The 24580-nt window shown below is 39.7% G+C and overlaps 1 protein-coding gene across 2 annotated transcripts in view; it reads right to left on the minus strand.

Moving 5' to 3' along the window:
* The window catches only part of CNNM2 (cyclin and CBS domain divalent metal cation transport mediator 2), a 186963-nt gene that overhangs the window by 29331 nt on the left and 133052 nt on the right, over positions 1 to 24580 (minus strand). For both annotated transcript variants that reach the window (XM_048858151.2, XM_048858150.2), the window contains exon 2: positions 712 to 855. In XM_048858151.2, the coding sequence (XP_048714108.2) occupies positions 712 to 855 (144 nt within the window). The remainder of the gene's footprint in view (positions 1 to 711; positions 856 to 24580) is intronic.

Genomic DNA, 24580 nt, shown 5'->3' on the forward strand with positions numbered 1-24580 from the left:
GTGGGAAATGGGCAGAGGGAGAGATTAGGTAACTGGCCCACAGTGAGACAGGAAGTCTGATGGAGCTGGGAAGGGACCCCAGATTTCCGGGGTCTCAGTCTAGGGCTCTAACCACGACACCTTCCTTCGTCTCAAAATATATTAACATTAAGGAGGGAAAGGAATTGTATTAAGTGGTGCAGGGAGAAATAATTACGGGCTGAGTAATCACAGTACTCTGAAGGAAAGTACCTCATCACTACTGTGTCCCTACCAATTCACTGGCAGTGACCAACTCTAAAGAGAAATCATCCAACTTTCCTCTACGAAAGAATGGGAGTAGTACCGAGAGTTCCCAAGGGTGACGTGGATATTAATCAAGGAGAGGCGTGGAAATCTCGACAGGCGCAATAAGGACACAGAATAGGATTGTTTGAGGTGGGGAAATGATAACTGAAGAAAACTGAAGTTTTGCTCACATAAGCCATTGGGATTGAAGGGTTCCACAAAAAAAACTGTCCTGTCTCAGCTCGAGGGTCATGCACAGAGGGGGCCATATTGCAGAAATGAAAATGTCGTCAGCCAGCATGTGGATTTGTGTGGAAATTTGAGTTTCTAGATCTTAAGTAATATGTCATCACCTCTCCCAAAACAAATTAGCTAGACCGAGAACAGAGATTGGAAGAATTCTCTTTGATGTTTAAAGAAAAAGCACAAAATACTTCTACTCACTGTACAAATCAGTTTCATCTAGAATCTCAGACTTGATGATTTCTTCAATCACATCTTCTAACGTGACAATTCCCAGGACTTCATAAAAAGGGTCCCCTTCCCCTTCATTGTTGACTCGCTGTACTATTGCCAGATGAGATTTGCCTGCAGGGAGACAGATTAACAATTATGACTTTAGACTCAGAGATTAGAAATGGAATTATGAGCAAAGGATAAAAATAGACACTCATAAGAAACCGTGTTTCACACATTCTAGAACAGAGCAACCATAGCTTAAAGGGATACTGTCAGGTAGAAGAAAAAATGCATCAGATTTCCATATGAAAATGCCGTTCCTGTTGCTGTCACAAATTGCCTCTAAGATTACCAGAGCTGAACAGTTAGACATATTGAACATTCCTCCCAGTTTCGCAAAAAAAAAAGCTTATGCTCAAATAAATTTGTTAGTCTCTGAGGTGCCACAAGTACTCCTTTTCTTTTTGCAGATACAGACTAATAGGGCTGCTACTCTGAATCCTCCCAATTTGTTTACCCTGTGCATTTGTCAGCACTTGGTGTTAAGTCCATTTCACTGTTTTGTTGATGGTCAGCTTCACTTCCTGTCTTGTACACCAGCACCAGGACATCACACCCCTCCACTGCTTTGCACAGAGCTTCCATACATGCATTTCCTCACACTCTAACATAAGCAACAAAGCTGAAACTGAAGTAGCAGCAGGCAGGTGTGTGCAGAGGGCAGATGTGGGGGAGGAGAGGTAGGTCCGATTGTGTTTGGTGGCAGTGGTCTGTCTCTGCCTTCTTCTCCCCCCACCACCAAACAAGAGATTGGCAGGCAAGTAGACAAGCCCATAACATTATAATTTTTTTTTTAAATGTAAGGCATACTATTTAAAGGGAGTTTTTTCAGAAAACAGAGTATTTTGAAATTAAAAAGAATTCAGGTTGACGTCAAAGCACGTCAAATTACAGCAAAGAGGCTAATGCTGAAACGTGACATGCTAGTAGCAATGAAGCTCCCTCCGATGTCATCAGTGGCTGTGCTTATTTCACAGTGCACTAACAACTCTTAAAATCTTCTCTGCCACCTACTTTATCGTTTTGTTTCATAGAACATGATAATGCCATGGACACAGAATGAAAGAAACACATTTGATAGCCGATTTCTATAGCCATCACTGAAACTCACTTAACGGCAAAGCTATGTAGAAAAATGCCTCCGACTCTGGGATCAAAGAGTTTGCTAAGACACAACCAACCAACCAGACCAGAGCTACACGCTGAAGCACAGGTATAGTGGTCTCAATGTATATGGTCTATTACGAACTGGGCAATATTATGTTGCATCCCCTTTGTTGGTCTCCAGCCTGGCATCTAAGCCACCCACTCTGCGATCCATGGAACATAACCAAAATAGTCCAACTTTTGTTTCCTTTGCTCAGACCCCTTTATAGGCAATAATGTCTGGATGCATAAGGATTTGGATTATTAGACTAACAGGCATTCAAACTATTCCAACCCAGGCTCACTCATGCTCAAAGAATGAAAATATCTTGAACAAATTAGACCAGAGAGGAAAACTTATCAACGACTGATATAAACACTGCATCAGGTCAAGTCAATTCACTTCGGTAAGATTTTCACATCTGCTTTCCCAGGGACCCAACATAAGCAGTTAAAAACAATTCTTGGTGAATGCTGTCTGTCGAAAGTTAAATTCTTTTGCTATTCCCAGCTTGTAATCATTTAAAAGGAATTTTCCAAAGCAAGGTCTAATATTAGACTCAAAATGAAGTTTCCATTCCACTTAGGCGATATTCTCACCAAACTAACTACTGCATAATCGGATTGTCTTGGAGCTACTCGTTTAGATGCAGATGGACATACTTTAAATACCAGCTCCACAGAACCAATGAGTCTTATCTTGAAGGGACCTTATTCAAGAGTGAGTTATTAGAATGATTATTTGCAATTTAAAAGATCAACATGCTTAGTGAGCTGAAAGTCTCACTGATCTCTCTTTACCAGCATTTCTTTCTTTGTGTCCCTGGTGAGATTTCCAGATCTCTCAACCTCTCTCAATTTCTCAGGAGACACCACTTAAAACTACTGGGCTTTGTTCCCTGCAACTGAGATAACATTAGCTAGATACAGTGCTGTCCATGCAATAACTTTTTTGATGTTAGCCTGAAGATCTGGAGGTAACATCAACGCAAGCTCCAGAAGTCAACACATTTATTTTCAAACTAGAAGGCACCACTCTTTTCAATGAGCTGTTGATTTCTATCACATCCCAGAATGGATAGAAATGAGCATGCAGTCATTTAGATGTTAATACAACAGAATAACAGTTCTAGATCTTAATAAATAGAAGAAAGTATGCTCAGCTCTGTACAAGACAGAGGACAACAAGGTCCCTTTCCCAAACAATTCACAATCTATTGAATTGTTTCAGCTCTAGATTATATAAACACAGCCTTTTACTCCATATCTATTGTCCTTTCAAAATAAGGCAGAACTGGTTTATCTAATTTTACATTTCAAACAGAAAATAAGAATCATTTACTAAGTGTGAGGTCACGGAGTTAGAGACACATCTGCCAAGCATTTGCCACCACTAAACATTTCAAAGTGTAAAACATTCTCCATGACAGAATCCACCTCATCTTTGTATCTGTGGCATCCTTGTTATTTTGGTGGAAGATGCTTAATGTGGGAAGGTGAGCTATTCCATTAACCATCCGTATTTATGCAACTTTCTTTAAGGTTCCTTCCCCACTCTGAACTCTAGGGTACAGATGTGGGGACCTGCATGAAAAACCCCCTAAGCTTATTTTTACCAGCTTAAGTTAAAACTTCCGCAAGGTACAACTATTTTACCTTTTGCCCTTGGACTTTATTGCTGCCACCACCAAGCGTCTAACAGATATATAACAGGGAAAGAGCCCGCTTGGAAACGTCCCCCCCCCCAAAAAAAATCCTCCTAAACCCTACACCCCCTTTCCTGGGGAAGGCTTGACAAAAATCCTCACCAATTTGCATCGGTGAACACAGACCCAAACCCTTGGATCTTAAGAACAATGAAAAAGCAATCAGATTCTTAAAAGAAGAATTTTAATTAAACAAAAGGTAAGAGAATCACCTCTGTAAAATCAGGATGGTAAATACCTTACAGGGTAATCAGATTCAAAACATAGAGAATCCCTCTAGGCAAAACCTTAAGATACAAAAAGACACAAAAACAGGAATATACATTCCATTCAGCACAACTTATTTTATCAGCCATTTAAACAAAACAGAATCGAACGCATATCTAACTAGATTGCTTATTAGCCCTTTACAGGAGTTCTAACCTGCATTCCTGCTCTGGTCCTGGCAAAAGCAACACAGACAGAGAGAACCCTTTGTCCCCCCCGCCTCCAGCTTTGAAAGTATCTTGTCTCCCCAATGGTCATTTTGGTCAGGTGCCAGCGAGGTCATCCTAGCTTCTTAATCCTTTACAGGTAAAAGGGTTTTTTCTCTGGCCAGGAGGGATTTAAAGGTGTTTACCCTTCCCTTTATATTTATGACATGAACTATGAAGGATTTTTTTTAAAAACAGGGCTGTGCCCTTTTTCACTTCTTTATGATGCAAAAAGAAGGTCAGAGGGGTTTTTGTTTTTTTCCAGGTTTATTTTTTGGCTTGTTACCTCACAAATATCAATTATGTCAAGACTGCTCTTCTCTGGCTTTGCTGGAAGACGTTTTGGCAGGTCATGTTATTGAGAGAGCCAATCCTTTTGTTGAAGGGATGGGCTGTGGAGAGTAAATCTCTAGGAAACACACTTTATCGATAATGTTAGTCAGTCATTGAAGTAAAACAGATGTTAATAAAAATACATACCCTCTCCCCACATTTTTTATAATTTTATTTTAAAAATAGTTTGACTAAAAGTCCCATCCCATCTCATCCGGCTGACTTGCACGCTCGACTCCTGTGGTATTGTCATTTCACTGGGTTCCCCAGTCATCAGTCTTTCAGTCTAGACAGCAATTAGCAGGGGAAAAAAAGGCTAAGAGGAAAACCGTATGCCTTTCAGGCCTTTTTTATACATCATAAAGATGCATTATAAGGCACAAAACCAGGTTTTTCTTCCCTTGCAGGCCACCTTTAAGAGACCTTCCAGATTTATTAAGCAGAACCAAGCTCCACCTTTATTAAAAGATTACATATATGAAGCAACCAATTTTTGGTCAAATCCTTTAGTGGTAATTTAAAAACAGGTTTCACTGCATCTTTTGAAGCTAAAACTAAAATATATACACAGCTGAGTAGTGATGTAACTCACAGAAACACCTAACCAAACAGACAATCCATAATGACTGGTTAGCATTTTAGGTACAGAACAAAATTTAAAAAGAAATATATAGCAAATATATATGGTATTCTCTTACCTCACCTAGACACCTCAAATGTGCCTTTTGCCATGATAAATAGCAGCCATGCATCTACTACATCAACCTCTTTTTACCTGCCCACTTTAAGTGTCAGTCCGGTGAGATGCTGATTCTGTCAATGCTGCTGAACTGCATAATGGCCCAGACTGCTTGAGAGAGGTGTGATCTAAGCAGCTACTGGGAGACAGTAACTCCTGAGTTCTTACCTTAGCTTTACGGACTCTCTCTATGGTCTCAGATAAGTAGTTTCATATCTCTGCCTCAGTTTCTCCACTATAAAATGGCGGTAACAGTAACAACTCACAATCTTGCTCCAAGAGCTAACGTTTGTACTGAACTCTGAAGGTGAAATGTGTTAACTGATAATTCGGACAAGAAGGAACGGGCTTAAATCTGTAGCAAGGGAGATTTAGGTTAGATACTGGGAAAAACCTTCTAACTATAAGCGTAGTTAAGCTTTGGAATAGGCTTCTAAGTGAGGCTGTGGAATCCCCAACACTGGAGGTTTTTAAGAACAAGATGGACAAACACTGGTCACAGCTGGCCTAGGTTTGTTTGGTCCTGCCTCAGCATAGTTGGACTGGACTTGATGACTTCACAAAGTTCCTTTCAGCCCTACATTTCTATGATTCTAATTATTCAAATTATCTTTAGGGGTGACAATAGCTTCTAAGAGAGAATTTCGTTAAGAGCAAATCCCATCTAATTCTATTGTTCAAGAACTTGCAATACTTTGTTTCAGAGTAGCAGCCGTGTTAGTCTGTATTCGCAAAAAGAAAAGGAGGACTTGTGGCACCTTAGAGACTAACCCATTTATTTATAAATTGTAGTACTAGTACTCCTTTTCTTTTTGCAATACTTTGCTCTCTAGGTAGCATACCAGCATAGTCAGGATTTTGCTCTATGTCATAACTTTTGCCTTCAGTATAATAAAAAGTATTTTAAAATCCTGAAGGCCCCTAACTGAAATCTCAGTATGTCAGTGAATGTTCTAGACACTATCTTTGTTAGATGGGAGCGGATTCCTTGAAGTTTTCAAAGGGAAGTATTCCAAAAAGAACGGAAGGGAGATCAGGGTTAGAAATTATATTTGAAATACAGAACATACCTGGCCATTCTATTTCTGATTTGGGATCTTCATATTTTACGTTTGGGAATATATATGTGTGTTAGGTTTTCAGTACACAAAGATGATATGTGATCAGAATACTGATCTGGATTGACATACTACACTTTTGTAGGTGACCAAATGCAATAGCAGAATGCCATTATTAACCTCAGCAGCACCAGAATGCTCAACAGTACTATGCGGCAGCTGCTATTTATACCACCACCACAAATAAAACAACTTTAAAACAGACAGATGTCAGGAAATAATTGAGCCACAAGGGAGAACACCCACACTTCATTCTGGGCACTTTTAACTGGGAAGGGATAGAATGAGTATGAGCTGTCAAAGGATAAACTTGTGTTATGGGTGGATAACTGGAAACTCCTGTATCTCTGGAAGTGCAAGGTTTGCTAACTTTGCATCTAGAAAGGAGAGTGCCTTACGTAAGTTCCACAGAGCAGAAGATCTGGTTTGGCCATTTTATTAAAGCCTTTTAATTCAGTATTATTAAAAAATAAGGGACAACATAAGAATTGCCATACTGAGTCAGAGCACCACTCCAACTAATCTAGACTGGCCAAGACAGTAGCCAACCACCAGGTATTTCAAATGAAAGCAATCCATCAATAGACAATTATATAATAGCATGACTACATGCAGGAAGCTTTTTCCTAACCCTATGCCGTAAATGCTTGATGATTGTCTTAAAGCTTGTAGGTTTGATCTCTTTTACATCAGATAAGATGTATAAATGAATGGGGAAGATTTTCTAAAGCATAAATGACAGGTGCCAAACTCTCCTTAACTTTCAGCAGGAGTTTGGCGGCTAACAAGTATTTGTGCCTTTGAAAATCTTCCCTGACATTTTTAAGATATGATGATTTAATCCTCGTTTGAATCCTAAACCTTCAGTAATATCTTGTGGCAGTGAGTTTCACAGGTTAATTGTGCACTGGGTAAAAATTACTTTAATCAGTTTGAAGTTTGTTGTATAAAACTTCAAGTGAGTTAAAATGTTGGTTCACAGATTCTATGTCCAGAAGGGACCATTATGACCATCTAGTTACAGGTCATAGCATTCTCCCCAAATAATTCCTGTTTATCTTTACTTATGTATTCAATTACATCCAAGAAAGAATTATTTAAATTGCTTTCCCTACATTACTTTTCTGCTACATGGTGGATGAGCATTAATGCTCTTCTGCTTTCTGAAATCTACACCCTTGTTGTTTGCTTTTGCATTTCACCCACTTTGAACAGAGAGACAGAACTATCTGTTGCACTTTCTAATTATTCTTTGTTTCACTATCTGGTTTGCATGTTCTAGCAAAACTCTGTTTGGATTCAAAGCACTGCACGAGAATATTAAAAGGTTTTTATTTAAACAAATTCAAAGGTTCAATAGATGCTTCCCTTTCCCTCACTCCAATCCTATCCCCCAAAACCAGAACACAAAACACTTTATAAAATCTAAATTTGGGAATGAAAACTAGTTGCCAGTGACCCTTTAACATCCACAGTAAAATCACCCAGAATGTGTAAAGAAATGACTAAGAATCAGATTGCTAGCACAAGGCAGATAATGATTCTTAGTATTTTATGACATACAGCTTTACAGCTTCAAAATCCTGAACAAATACTGATTAGACAAACACATCAGCTCTTTCCTCATATTCAAAATGCCATATTACAATAACTTCCTAGTATTAAACCCCCCACTCCCTACAATCAGATCTTTCTGATGTAGTGGGATAACACCAAGACAGGGAAAAATTAAACTGAGTTTCAGGGAAAAACTTCCCAACAGTGAGTTGTATTAGTAGCGGAATGGCCTCCCAGGGGAAGTGGTGAAAGGTCAGTTGCTTGGGACTTTTAGAACTAGACGGGACAAAGCCATAGATTAAAGCGTATCCCGTATCTATCAAAAAATCCTGTATTGGCTCTAAGCAGATGGAATAGAATGGATGATCTAATAGGTATTTTCCATCTTTAACTTCTAATATTCTTTCATTCAGTGCACACACACACTCCAACTCAACTGCTGTAGCCGACAATTCATTTTGCTTTTGTATGAAACTGGTATCCCTGGTGAGGGGGCATTCTGCCAGCCGCCCTTGAAGTAAAAACACCGTTAGAGGCAGCTGCCACCTGCTGCAGTTTAGAAGGTAACTTAGCAAGCATGTCTCAGTCAAAAAAAGGGGCCATGGCCTCACCCATAAAGTAACGTGCAAGTCAGCAAAATCTACAGGAGAAGGACAAAGGTAATTCAGAACCGAGCCCTGCTGTCAGAAATGGAGTCTTAAGGAGGGATCCAGAGAAAAGAGAGAACGCTTGGGAGTCTCAAGATCAGAAGACTCTTACCACACATAGGGGACAGTGTCAGTGAAGGTCCAAAGCAAAGAAACGGAAGATATTAATCAGGGAACACTAAGGACATCACTGCATGAAAAATGACCTTCTCTCTGGCCCATATGTACCACTGGTGGCCACTGGTCAGTCGGGCCACCTTTAACTCATCATGCAGCTTGGGCTGACTGTGATTCTAAGACTGATTAGTAGCCCCAGTTGATTTAAAGCTTGCTCAGCTGAATGGGTTACAGTCAGCGCTGGCCAGCACAGCTGACATCTATCTGGTAAACTGGTACAGCTGCCTCTCAAAGTTGTCCCCAATATCTTAGAGAATGTATCCACTAGATCATACTGTAAGAGATGATGAGATTGGAAACAACACAGAACAAGGCTCAAAGAGCATGTTACCTGAAAAGCAAATACTCTACACAAACTGTGAGGAGCCAACTTGGCAAGATTGCTGAAAGGGAGGGACACTTTTCTGTGGGGCACGTGAACTTATCAGAGCACTGACTGTTTCAACACAGAGACAGGTTAGGAATTTAAAACATCAGGGAAATACTTCAGAAGAATTAAGCAAACTAAAGCAGAGAGAAGGGGTTGCAATTTTAATAAGGGAAAATATTGAGTCTGGAGAGAGAGCTATCAGTATTTTGGCTAACTCAAAAGAAAAAAATTCAGATAAAATTTAAGGACAAACAAACATACAGCATTAAAGTCATTTTTGGTCATAGTTCATCCAGGACAATTTAAGACAGTATTATTATTATTTAGACAGTTCTGATTCCCCCACCCCACATGCCCCAATTTCCCATGGTAAAGTGGATCTTTTTGAAAGACTCCTAAAACAGACTTCATTTCCATACAGATTTGCCCCTTTACTAGTCAGTAAATAAAAATTGATTTGTCCCTTGGTGTCTAATTAAGTTTTAAAAACACCATGCTAATTTTATTATTTCCTTGTTTATGCAAGACAGTCCTCACTGATGTCAACATCTCTCTGGGACCAGTAGCAGCCATTAACTAGCAGAGATGTAGCCAGCAGGGGGAGCACAAAACATTAGGTTTTGCTAAGCTAAAACAAAGGTGCGGTAGGTATTCTCTGGATCAAACATTTCATTCTCCAGGGCTGCCACTTTTCAAGGGAGACAGGACAAGGAAGCTGGATTGGGGAGGAAGGAAGGGAGACAATTTTCTGAGAGCAGGGCCTTTCTCCGGACCCTTGTCCATTCCTGCACGCAGGCAACGATCCTCTAGGAAGCATGCACTGACTCCTTCGAGCAGAGGGTGTTCTCCAGGATTCCCCATTCAGTGTCCCCCTCTTTATCACTGTTTTGCCCTTGTGATCTGCTCCTCCACCCCCCCCTTTTTGGTACCCTGTAATTGTTGATTTCTGGAGCTTGTGGCAGCCGCCTCACCTCAGGCTTTTCATTGCTTTTGGGCTCCTCCCACCAAGTCCAGTTATCACATAGTTCTGGTGAAGGTACCATGCTAAGTCCAATTTGAAAAAATAAAAGCGAAAAGGTCAGGAGATGTTTCTGAGAAACAAAGATCAAAGTCTGTGATGCTGAAGAATTCTAATTGCCTACATACTGAGGTAGCTCATATGTCAAGTTGAAGAAAGCAAGCACTCTGCTGCTCTTTAAAAGCCAGCATCACAGCATAACCTACATTTAACCCTACTTGGCCCATTTCCTAGGGTAAGTACAATTTAATTTGGGGCGCTTCTAGATCCCAGCATCCACAATGCCGCTGGATTTTAAATCCCTGTAACGGTAAAGCACTAGCGGCAGCAACAGAAACATGCTTAGACTTTAGGAAGAGGTTATCTGAGGACACCGTGCTTATATAAGGATGTAAATAGTGCTGAAAGCAATGTATCAACCCAAAAGAAAGGCCAGCCAGCCTCTCTGGAGGGTGGGTGGCGGAGGTAGGGAAGGGAAGTGGGGGCTGGGAATATTTCCTTTTTATTATCTTCTCTTGCACTTTACTTTTTGTCCATTAAGCACATTCATTTTTAAAAATGACTTTTAACATAAGTGCCTTTGCGTTCCTAAGATCTTAGATCATTAACATTCAGTTTTAATGATCTAATCGACTTTTTGCCATTTACGTTGTTCATGTTTTGCAATTAGGCTGACAATGAAAACAGATCCCATCAGCTACACCGTCTGATATTCCTGCACTCCCATAAGGCTGCATCATTTCAGTTGCAGACTCTGCAGGGGAATGTTTAATTCTTAAAAAAACAACAACCTACCCTCTGACTTTTTTAAAGTGACAAATACATCTTTAATAGAAGGATTCATAAAAAAATTTAAATACAAAAGTTTAAACAACATGAGAGTAGAGGCTACAATAATGTGTGCAGTTTGGTTACAAACATGGCTAAAGTTAGTGAAGCTACTTCTAATGAACACCAGCATGAAATCAGTACCAGGACAACATGTATATTATCTTTGTATGCTGTAATGTACACAGAAATGTACATGATATCAAATATCAATTAAGCATGGCAGAGTGTTGTGATTACTATTGAAGGTTCATTTAAAATTATCTTTACACTAGACAGAAGATACCTTAGAAGTCTACCTAAATACTTACAACACCCCTGCTTTGTAGTTCCTGAGCACTATGGAATGTATCTACACAAAATCCCTTCTACGAGAACTTTTTCTGGGTTAATTTCATTCTTCTGGAGGTAAAATGAATTGCTGTTATCAAATGTAGATGTCACAAATGCAGCATGGATCACTGTGACCATTTCAGAGAGAGAGGATGGGGCATCACCTTTGGTTGGCCATAGACAAAAGGTGATCTTTTAGTAGCCGTAGGTATTTGGATATCTAAAAGTAACTATGAGTCCAGAAGGATTGGCCATTGTAAAGAATTTTGATTGAGGGGAACATTGTAAAAGTTTTTCCACAGTACTTCCCTTGCCTCCCCAGAAATCACCTCCTACTTTCAGTTTCAGCCAAGTTAATCTTCATCAACATGCTGATAGCTCCTAGACACTGGGACAGCATGGATGATCACTAGAAACCCCCTGCGAACTGAAACATTTGTGCATGTGAAAGGAAAACTCATTTAAACTATCTGAAGACATGCACAAATGATCTGATGTGACTAGTACGAAGCAGAGAATAAATGCCTGCAGTTTCAGAAGAGCTGGGTGTCTATCCTAACACCTGAGAAACAGTGTTTGAGAGATTTCAGAGTAACAGCCGTGTTAGTCTGTATTCGCAAAAAGAAAAGGAGGACTTGTGGCACCTTAGAGACTAACCAATTTATTTGAGCATAAGCTTTCATGAGCTACAGCTCACTTCATCAGATGCATACTGTGGAAAGTACAGAAGATCTTTTTATACACACAAACCATGAAAAAATGGGTGTTTACCACTACAAAAGGTTTTCTCTCCCCCCACCCCACTCTCCTACTTGTAATAGCTTATCTAAAGTGATCACTCTCCTTACAATGTGCATGATAATCAAGTTGGGCCATTTCCAGCACAAATCCAGGTTTTCTCCCCACCCTCCCCCCCCACAAACCCACTCTCCTGTTGGTAATAGCTTATCTAAAGTGATCACTCTCCTTACAATGTGTATGATAATCAAGGTGGGCCATTTCCAGCACAAATGGGGGGTGGTAGGAAAAAGCAAGGGGAAATAGGTTACCTTGCATAATGACTTAGCCACTCCCAGTCTCTATTCAAGCCTAAGTTAATTGTATCCAATTTGCAAATGAATTCCAATTCAACAGTCTCTCGCTGGAGTCTGGTTTTGAAGTTTTTCTGTAGTAATATCGCAACTTTCATGTCATGCATCACAAATTAAGTGTCTGAGAACGACACTGTCTATGGAAATAGAGACCTTATATAAATTTAAAAAAATGTTATTTCTTAAGTCCATTTCATCCTGACAGAGAAATGTTACTGTAAAACCTATCAAGAAAGGTTTTAAAGTAACACATCAAGATGATTCCAAATAAGCTGTTTGTTTACAGTCCGGTTCCAAAATAGAAAGATCACTCAAAGTTGTCTTATTGGTGAGAAGAATGATGACATTAATCATAAATTTGAACTTATTTTTATATGGCTGATGAATTAAATGTTGTGACTGGTTTTCTTCTAGGGTTTTTTCAAACTTTCCGTAAACTGGTGACACGTGATCTCAAGATCTTTTCACCCAGAGAAGATCATGTTAGCCTCCTCAAATGGTCTCATGTGTACAGATTTTTTGGGGAGAAGACAGGAGAGTGTCTGTAGATATCAATCTCTGTGATATGGAAAACTTTGAATATTTTAAAATTGTTGATTTAAAAATGGGACTTTTTCTAACTTGACACTCGCTAATAAGTGAGCTAATTCGAGCCTGACTGCACCATGTTGCATGGCTCCAGTGTAGGCTGTGCATCTGATTTGTCCAAAGACCTTTTAGAGAAAGGACTGAGTAAGCAAAGTTCACAAACCGTATGAATCAAGGGTAACACTAAGATGCCTCATCTTTCAGGAAGACTGATTTTCTAGAGTCCCCACGCCTGATCACCCTGGGGAGAGGAAGTCACAGCATCAATCACCAGCCCCCTCTAGCCTTTGGCCAGTGTCTCTCTGCATCTGAAGAAGGCCCCACTAGGAATTACTGCAGCCTGACTGCCTGACTCCTTGACTGCCGTTCTAGCTTCTATCCGAACATCCAGAAGATGGCCAGAGCTGAAGATTTTGCAAATCCCCCTTTATCTTAAATATTGTTGGTTTTTTCCCCCTTTTTTTATCTTGTTTTAGTAGCTGGGAGATGTCCCAGCCTTTCTATTTTTAGGGTGTGGAAGAGAAGGTTTGGCTGTGCACAAGCACATGAGAGAGCATCCAGAAAGTCCATACGGAAACAGGGCCAGAAAAAAAAAAGTTTCCCATATTTAAACAGCCCTAAACATTGTCTCAAAAGATACTCACTGAAGTGTGTTCTGTCCTTTATTTAAAAGTCACAAGGAGCTGTCAAGATTCTGTTTATTGGAAGTGTTCTGTTAAAGTCTGTGTTATAAAATCGGTTTCTTTTGGGCAGAAGTTAGACACCACACAATAACTGGATTCTAAAAATGGAAACCTGACAATTGGCTCTGAGGTTGTGATTCAGACATTACATAATAATTTGGTTTCAGAATTAAGATATTTAACCAGCTTTAAAGTCACAGATTTGATTGACTTTGGACAATTCTTTCATCAGGAATTATAACCCAACAGCCACCTTCTTAGAATCATCTTTACTATTTATAAGGATTGATTATTTTTAATATTAATTTGATGATTTAATGCATATGATGATTGAATTCCAATCCCACATTGAGACTAATTTATTGATTTGATCTTGATTTGTGTTTAGTTTAGTATGAATAACAGCTTAGCTTTGATTATATGTTTTCTTGATTTTATTTTCTTGATTTTTAATGGTTACAATAAAGTTTATTAGAAGATACTGGGTTGTGATTCTTTCAATGAGCAACATGGGTCCAAAACCTTTGAGGTCGGTGGTGGACGCTATCCAGTTAATATAAAAGCCTGATCAGCTCCCCTAATTAGTCTTTGATTCTCAAAAGGTCCTGATCCTGCTGCCATTCACTGACATGAAGAGCAGCGCTTACTCACATCAGTGGGAACAGGATCAGACCATTAAGCCTAAACTCACAGAAACAAACATTGGGTCACTTTTGCTGAGTGTGTGAACATGTACTCCTGCACATGCACAGCATTGGTCCTCAGGGGATTCTAGCCCACAGCAAGGACTGAGTATTACCCACTAGTTGGATCCAAAAGATGACCGTCCTTGGTTGGCTTCTACTATATGAATCTACTCAGCTTAGTTTCCTAGATGTGGGCACTAGAGCAGGTTGCTTGCAAAGGTACGTCTGTATGCGACTGAACAGTATCATGGCATAACGTCGGCTAGAAGGTGGATATTGGTATATAGGTAACCACCAAGACTTTCAGCTCTCAGGGATACTAAAAGCAGAGAGAGGACCCCCCCCCCCCCCAAAAAAAAAATCAAAGGTTTGAGATAAGAATAAGTTTCGGATAATTTGCCTCCAACTGAAAAATAGCAAGATGGTGTATGGAGGAATTACAGTCTGAGTTCTACTCCTGTCCCAAACTCCCCAGTGTTAGCATAAGTAAACATGCTCCACAGACTCCATAACTACATTTTCCCTTTGTTGTACATCCAGCCAGACAAACCTCCTTAGGGAGTTGGTTGCAGCTTCCTGATCCTGAACCACACAGCTCCAGGCACAAATTAAAGCTGCAGAAGAGCAGCTATAGTTTACGCCAATTGGGAAAATATTTGCTCCACCATGCCCCGACCTGCCCACACAGATTATGCAACACAAATGGTTTTAGTTGATGGGAGAATCTGGCCCAATATCACTCATAATATGCTTTACATTTATGACACATTTCATTTAAAGATCTCAAAGTGCTTTACAAAAAGAAAATAAGTCTTATCCCCATTTTACAGATGGAGAAATAGGCACAGAACGGTTATGGGACTTACCCAAATCACACAGAGAATCCGTGGTAGAGTTAAGAACAGAGACGACGGTCCCACATTTTAACCACAAAAGGATGCTGCCTAATCACTCCTATACAGACTCTACTATCCTTTTAGTTCCCACCCTTGTTAAGGTGTTTTGCTGTGACAGTTATTTATCATGAACAGTTGTCTTAAGCCAGCATGAAGTCACACAAGGTTATCACACTGAAAAATAAACACCTAATAAAGTAACTGGGGTTTTTAACTTCAGGCTTCTTGGACCCAACTTCTTTTAACGATTGTATAAAACCAAGTTAATTCAGTAGCTTTTCAGTTACTGGCTGGGAGATGACCTGATACATATTAAATTTTTGTCTAGGCATTTATTCTGCACTTACTGCCGTATTATCCAAGTATGTCTCTTGGCAAATTCTTTACCAGTTTCCATAGGCATTTCTGACCCATGTCAGTGCTTTGATCTTTGCAAATGGGTGCTAATTTCAGTAACAGAGCAGAAATCTATAGATATGGCTTTTTTAGACAGGCTCCCCGGTTAACATTTGAGGAGGTTTGGCAGAGCCAATCTCCTGAATTTCTTTGCAATCCTGCAGAAGCTTGTATTTGATGCTGCTATTTTATCCCCTTCCAAAATGAACCTGGAAATATCTGTACAGAGATGATGAGAAAAATTGTTAAAAGCACCTACTTGACTTAGGTGCTTATGTCTCATTGATTTTCAGTTGCATATTGTTGCTTTTGAAAATTTTATCTCAGAACAAGGCTGACATCTGAAGGGCATAGATACTAACAGAGGAACAGAATAGGATAGAATAGGAAACTTTAATGCTCAGTCTGCCAGGATTAGGGATACCACTGACCACTGCTTTAAATCTACTGTTTTTAAAAGTTTGTTCACATAGTTTGATGAAGTTGGTGTCCTACAGGAGCTCTTGGTTCAGGTGTGTTTGTCTAAGGCATCATCTTTACTCCTTTTCTAGCACTTTAGAGGAAGTGTGTCCTCTTATGACTTTGGCCTTTAATTTGTTTATTTTTTTTAGCTAGGATTAAGCTGAATTCCTCTACCTCCCAATAAATGCTAAACTAAACTCAAACAGCTCTAACCTCTGCTAGTGAAGATATGGGCAAGTAGGTCACTCAATATGCACACACACTTCACAATTGTTTGCTGTGACTACTCACAAATCCAAACACTTTGGATTTGTATATACAAAATCTTACAAAAACTTTCAACACATATATACTGATTAAAACTCAAACTATTATATTCTGGGAGATGTACCCTAAATCTACAAAACAGTGGTACTTATTCAGTATACTAACAGTAGCAGAAAAAATATGTATCACCATACGTGGCTCACAAAGCAATACCCTACAATAATTATATGTACAGATACAGTACAAGAGAGATATGGAACAGATCACAGCTTGGGCATACGTGTTTGGCTTTAGTTAGTGAGCTGCCTTTAACATGCAAAAAGCAAAAGAAATATTTCAATATCAAACTACCCTGTATTAATTACATCTAGAAAGATATGATTTGCCTATGGAATAACCATGTTATTCATCCTTACACAACTGGAGCACTTCTGCACCAAAGATCCACGTACCTGGCTGCATATAAACATTCTACAACTCTTCTTGATTCATCATTGACTAATACTGCACCAAATACTGTATATAAACTAGCAAATATAGTACTGCTATGTCAAGTGCATACACTAATTCTGTTTACAGATCCATATAATACATCAATTAATTGTATCACCATACCACACATAAAACCTGCACACACATTTATGTTAACCTGTATGCTTACATATGCTTCCCTTTAACTATTCCTATGAAACAGTTTTTAAAATCACAATATTGCCACCATTTCATTAATAAGGAGGCCAACATCTGTGAACTCAAAGTAAAGCCACAGAATGACCCATTATAATAAACTGCAACTAAAAATGGTTATTCAGATATTGTTATTAAGACCTAAACCCTATGATGTGCTGTGTGAGCTAAATAACTCTAACCACCTCCTCATTTCAATCGGGGGGACAGATATCTCAATAAGAGGAACACTAAACGCTCCAACACCCTGCATCTTTCCCATACACAGACAGAGAATTTAAAGAGGCAGAGAGAACAATAGTTCAGTTAAGTTCCACACACTGCCGTGTGCACTTAAAGGTTCCATTCCAGGCCTAGTGAAAGTTCACATATCTGGTACTGCATATTGTACTGCTGTCCTTACAAGGGTTAGACAAACAGACCAGCGAATCCTGGCAAAAAGAAAATGCATGCTGAGTTCATGTTGGGGCTATCACTCGGCTATTTCTGGAGCGCCCATAACTAAAAAAAGATCCAGTTCACACGAGTAGTTATTTTACCTTACTATCCCACAAGAACTAAATGCATTTTTTCCGATTACATTTTCCCACAATAAAATACACTACAAAATGTGACAAATACTCCTATAAAAGCATATTTATTAATATATACAGAAACCTAGGCATAAATAGAAACATATAAAAGGGTATGTTTATATATAGACATGTCAATTTCTAACTAAGGCTAGTCCATGGGATTGAAGTCATGTCTCAATTCATTCCTAAAAATTCTTGTTTTACAAAAATCAAATGCTGAAGTTACAGCCATCATCATATCCTGCCCCTTCATTAACAGCTAGCCAACAGTTCTGTTTATCTGAATTAAATAAGGGTCATTACATTTGGATAAAAGGGATTTTAGAGAAGAAAGGCAGTTTTCAATGGTAACGTTCCAGATACTTTTCTGGTATCTCTCAGGGAAATTAAACATCAATAGAAGTGATCTTTACAAAGTGACAAAAAAAGGGAGGGTAATTTGCTCCAGCTCTTTTCTAAAATATGAGAGCAAACGTCAAACGGCTGAAAATGCATGGATTCCCAATCCTGTTTCTCCTGATGTTAAAAACCACCAGAGTAGCAGCCGTGTTAGAGCAGCAGTCTTTCATCAGTCAGAAGAAGAGCAGCTGGGTAGAGAATTCAAAAACCAATTCACATTGTGTGAGTTTACATTAGCCTCCCATTAAAAAATATCAACAGAGGAGTTGTTAGGAATAGACATCAGAGATCCTTGCATGCCAGCTAACTGCCGTGCAAGGTATAGTGGGGATTTTCTGAAATCAAGAATTAGAGTCTAATGAACTTCAGTAGCATTCTCCCATCAATATGACAGATCAGCGTCACCTTTCATGCTTAGTTCTCATGCACAGTGTTACCATATTAGGCTGCTTTGATTTCTTATTTGAAAAGCGGAGGTGTTTTTCTCCCCCTTAGCCTTCCCACTATGTAGGGTAACTGTCAATCAAAGGTCTGGAGATATGTTGGACAGTGGACAAATGAATACAAGATTCTTACCATTGTACTTAAACAGTTCTCTGCATCCTAATGAATCCCAAAAGCCCTTTACAAACATTACTTATTTTACAAGTCACTCTGCCCCAGCACTGCAACGCAGTCCTCTTTGGGGAAACATAGTAGGTTCAACAGTTACCACACATATGCCAGGCTGTAGGGGGAACAGTTACACAAACTAGAATTAAGGCCAAGACACTGGGGTAAACAACCTCAGTTCACACCCTCTTGCAGAAAGGCCATGGACCCTTAAGAATCACAAATGGTCAAAATCTACATTCTACATTTCATCCAAGAGATGACATCTCTGACAGCTGAGGCATTAATGCAACTAACAGAAGAAAACCACTTACTGCATTAACCTGTTTCCTGAAGCATTCTGGAATTTCCTAAGAGGTCCCCCATCCAAGTATCACCAAAGCCAACCTGGATTAGCAAATGCTATATGAGGAGATCAAAGCTTGAGGCAGGATGACTACAGGTCACAATAAAGGAGGACACTTCTTACCAGTGGTGTTAGCAAGCAGTGGACCCACAGACACAGGAAACACTGAGATTAAAGGTCAGACAAATAATGGCATATGATGCCTGGCACTCTTAGCCAATGAGTCTGTTCTCCTCTTGATGCTCATGTGTCACTTTCATTGATATCAATCAAAGCTTCATATACACACACAAAAGTCTCTAGCCTGCTTTCAGAAGCATATGTAATAAAACAGACTCCAGCAGGAACTCTATAATCCTAGCATAGGTTTATGGACCAGTTAATGTTACAAGACAGTTGGTCAACAGAAAGCTAGAAAGATTCCCTAGTAGAGATCTAGAGATCACGTAAACTCAGCTTCCACACAATCAGCACTGCTACTAAATTAAGCATCAGGATGATTTGGGTTGTTTTGTTTTCAAAGCTGTTTATTCCCTTTGCACATTAGTCCACAAGGCAGTGGTAGCCATGTAACTGGTGTATCTTGCAACATACTGCTCTGCTTTCCAGCTGAATGGAAGTTAGGGTTTGGCTACAATGTGTTTTAAAAAACATTTGGAGACTTAACAGAAACAAACTATGCGGGGGGGAACTGGATGAGTCTGGGTAGTTGCAAGTGGGATAGTTATTTGTATTATGGTTGTACTTAATCAATACCCAACTGACAACTGCATCTCACTGTGCTGTGCAAACACACAGGGATGGTCTACATTACAAGTTAGGTCAGTTTAACTACATTGCTCGGGGCTGCAGACACCACTAAGTGAATGGAAGAATTTTTCCATCAACCTAGCTACCGCCTCTTAGAGAAGTAGGTTTACTAAAATGATGAAATAACCCTTTCCATCACTATAGTACCTATGCGACAGTGCTACAAAGTGCAGCTGCAGCTGTGCTCCAGCAGCATGACTAGTGTAGACATACCCAGAGAGAGATCTGGTCCCTGCCTCAAAAAGTTTACAATTTAAGGTAAGAGGAAACAACTAAATATAACACACTGGGGGAAAACATCATAAGAATGGCCATACAGGGTCAGAACAATAGTCCAGCTAGCCCAGTATCCTGTCTTCCAACAGTGTCTTCAGTCAGAATGAACAGAACAGGGCAATTATCAAGTGATCCACCCCATTGTCCAGGCCCAGCTTCTGGCATTCAGAGGTTTAGGGACACCCAGAGCATGGGGTTGTGTCCCTGATCATCTTGGCTAATAGCCATTGATGGACCTATCCTCCATGAACTTACCTAATTCTTTTCTGAACCATTTACAATTTTGGCCTTCACAACAAATCCTAGCAATGAGTTCCAAAGGGTAACTGTGTGTTGTGTGACGTAGTACTTCCTTCTGTTTGTTTTAAACCTGCTGCCTATTAATATCATTAGATGACCCCTAGTTCTTGTGTTATGTGAAGGGTAAACAGCGCTTCCCTGTTCACTTTTTCCACACCAATCATGATTTTACAGATCTCTATCATATCCCTCCCTAAATCATCTCTTCTCTAAAAGGAACAGGCCACATTCTTCTAAACTCTCCTTAGATGGATGCTGTGTCATACCCCAAATCATTTTTGTTGCCCTTCTCTTTCCAATTCTAATATATCTTTTTTGAGATAGGGCAACCAGAACTACATGCAGAATTCAAGGTGTGGCGTACCATGGATTTATACAGTGGCATTATAATATTTTCTGTCTTATTATCTATCCCTTTCCTAATGCTTCCTAATACTCTGCTAGCTTTTTTGACTGCTCAAAAATGTTGATCGGATGTTTTCAGAGAACTATCCAACGACTGCAAGATCTTTTTCTTGAGTGGTAACAGCTAATTTAGGCCACATAACTTTGTATGTATAGTTGGGATTATTTCTTCTCCAATGTGCATTAGTTTGTACTAATCAACATTGAATTTCATCTGCCTTTTTGTTCCCCAGTCGCCCAGTTTTGTGAGATCCCTTTGTAACTCTTTACAGTCAGCTTTGGACTTAACTACCTTGAATAATTAGGGTTATAATAATATAAATTAGGGTTATAATAATATAAATCTGCCCACTCTATTTTCCACTGAATGCATCCGATGAAATGAGCTGTAGCTCACAAAAGCTTATGTTCAAATAAAATTTGTTAGTCTCTAAGGTGCCACAACTATTCCTTTTTTTTTTTTGCGCATACAGACTAACACGGCTGCAACTCTGAAACTTGAATAATTTTGTGTCAGCTGTGAACTTTGCCACCTCACTGTTTACCCCTTTTTCCAGATCATTTATGAATATGTTGAACAGCATTGGTCCCAGGATAGATCCTTGGGGGGACCCTGCTATTTACCTCTCTCCACTGTGAAAACTGATAATTTATTCCTACCCTTTGTTACTTATCTTTTAACCAGTTACTGATCCCTAAGAGGATCTTTCCCTCTTATCCCATGATGGCTTACTTTGCTTAAGAGCCTTTGGTGAGGGACCTTGTACTCGAACTTTCAGAAAGCCTTTGACACTATATCCATTGAATCACCCTTGTCCACACTGACTCCCTCAAAGAATTCTAATAGATTGGTGAGGCATGATTTCCCTTTACAAAAGCTGTGTTGACTCTTCCCCAACAAACCATGTTCATCTATGTGTCTAATTCATTTTTTTACCATAATTTCAACCAATGTGCCTGGCGCTGAAGTTAGTCTCACCAGCCTATAATTGCCAGGATCGCCTCTGGAGCCTTTTTTAAAAACCATCCTCACATTAGCTATCCTCCAGGCATCTGGTACAGAGGCTGATTTAAGTGATAGGTTACATACTGCAGTTAGTACTTCTACAATTTCATATATGAGTTCCTTCAGAACTTTGGGGTGAATACAATCTGGTCCTGGTGACTTATTACTGTTTATCAATTTCTTCCAAAACTTCCTCTACTAACACCTCAATCTGGGACAGTTTCTCAGATCTGTCACCTAAAATAAATGGCTCAAGTGTGGGAATCTCTCTCATTCTCTGCAATGAAAACTGATGCAAATAATTCATTTAGTTTTCTGCTATGGCCTTGTCTTCCTTGAGTGCTCCTTTAGCACCTCGATTATCCAGTGGCCCTACTGATTGTTTGGCAGGCTTCCTACTTCTGATGTACTTTAAAAAAATTTGTTGTTAGTTTTTGTCTTTTGCTAGCTACTCTTCAAACTCTTTTCTGGCCTACCTAATTAGACTTTTACACTTGACTTGCCAGAGTTTTTGTTCATTAGTATATTCCTCAGTAGGATTTGACTTCCAATTTTTAAAAGATGGCTTTTTGTCTCTAACTGCCTCTTTTACGCTGTTTAGCCATGGTGGCATTTTTTTGGTCCTTTTACTTTTTTTTAACATGAATATACATACAGTTTGAGTCTACTATGGTGTTTTTAAAAAGTTTCCATGTGGCATGTTAGTCACTCTTGTGACTGTTCCTTTTAATGTCCATTTAATCAGCCCCCTCATTTTTGTGCAGTTCCCCTTTTTGAAGTTAAATGCTACTGTGGTGGGTTTCTTTAGTACGGTATTTTCCCCACTACAAGGATGTTACATTTAATTCTAATATAGTCGCTATTACCTACGCGGAGGTCACTAGAGGGAGGGCAACATTTATGTAGGCTACCAATGTGCTTAACCTGATGGTCTGCATCCTTTACACTTCTTTTTTTTTAAATATCTATAAATAAATGTCAGCAAATTTCCCTGGCCGGTATCAAATGGCAATTTCCTGTAGGCATCCCAGTAGAAGGGATCTTGTGGGAAAGATTTGAAGGAAGAGTCTAATGGCTTTACAGACTAGACTAGGGAATGTGTTCCGTGCATAGGGGACAGTGTGAAAGCGCTTGCAGGAAAAGAGAGCAGCTAAAACTGATTCTGTTTGTGCAACTGTGGGGGTGGGTGGTTCAATAAAGTACAAGAGCTGTTAAGAAAGGAGCAGCAGAGTGCCTTTACTCCTTAAAATCACCCCATCAAACTTGGTAAAAATTTCTGGGTCAGATGAACAGAGTGAGACCATCTGATAGGTACTGGGTGGGCTTCAGTAAAAGCCAGCTGGTGTTTGCAGTTCACTTCCTAAAAGGTAAAACAGACATTACATGAACTTCTGTCACTACTCGAGCCCTTTGATAGAAGTTTCAGGGTCCAAATACTGAATGACCCATGGAGACTCAACATCCCTCTTATCCCTTGAGTGTGTGTGGTAGGGGGAGGGGATGGGGAAAGGGTAGGGGGGAGAGAAAAACTTACTCTGTTCTGCCCGTTCAGTACCTGTTCTGTGGGTAAAGGGCTTCAGTCTCCACGACTATCAGCCTGATACCTTTATTCAGCACTGACCTCATGCCAAAGAAACATCACTTTCCCCACCCATCTCTTGCTCCTTTAACCATCTTCCAGCAAAATATGAAGCATATGTGCAAAAAGCATAAATAAACACAGCTCCTTCCCCCATGATGAGGGTCTGATCCAATCTCTGAAACTATGCAAGTAGGAACTCAACATAAAGAAAACTCATACCTTTAACAATGGGATTTCCCCATCCATTAGCCTTTACTATCACACCAGTTTCTTTATCATAAAGGAGGGGAAGTGGATTCTTTCCACAAGGTAGAGTTAGTCAGACAAAGAATGAGCTAGAGCAAAAAGGTAGTGATCACAAAAGGTCAAACACTAGATGGCACTGTTACTAAAATGTCTAAAGGTACTAAAGGAAGGTGCAGATAGCAAGAAGGTAACCTGACAAAGTAAATGCACTGAACTGAAAGAAAAATATCACCTCAAAGCAGCTTAAAATTTTCAAGGGGAAAGTGCACTTAAATGTTTAAGGATTTTAAGAATAATAACTGGACAGAAAACACTAGTTAATGGCAGAGGCACATTGGGGTGGGGTGAAATGGTGAGATGACAGATAGGACTATCACAAGCTCTGGGTTACTGATGTCAGCAGGTCACTTGCCCCAAGAAGAATGTTACTTACTAGAAAGTGAGCGTGAAAAGCAAGTACCCATGGGACGAGGCAAGAATCTTCCAGTTAAAAGGAAACTATGATGTTTGAGAGATATAATTGAGGATTGGACAGCCTGTGAGAGTTCATGCAGCCCAGGTTTCAGAGGAACAGCCGTGTTAGTCTGTATTCGCAAAAAGAAAAGGAGTACTTGTGGCACCTTAGAGACTAACCAATTTATTTGAGCATGAGCTTTCGTGAGCTACAGCTCACTTCATCAGATGCATACCGTGGAAACTGCAGCAGACTTTATATATACACAGAGAATATGAAACAATACCTCCTCCCACCCCACTGTCCTGCTGGTAATAGCTTATCTAAAGTGATCAACAGGTGGGCCATTTCCAGCACAAATCCAGGTTTTCTCACCCTCCACCCCCCCACACAAATTCACTCTCCTGCTGGTGCTAGCCCATCCAAAGTGACAACTCTTTACATAATCAAGTCGGGCTATTTCCTGCATAAATCCAGGTTTTCTCACATCCCCCCCACCCCCATACACACACAAACTCACTCTCCTGCTGGTAATAGCTCATCTAAACTGACCACTCTCCAAGTTTAAATCCAAGTTAAACC

This window comes from Caretta caretta, chromosome 7 (assembly GCF_965140235.1).
Source record: "Caretta caretta isolate rCarCar2 chromosome 7, rCarCar1.hap1, whole genome shotgun sequence".
In the NCBI taxonomy this organism is placed as follows: Eukaryota; Metazoa; Chordata; order Testudines; family Cheloniidae; genus Caretta; species Caretta caretta.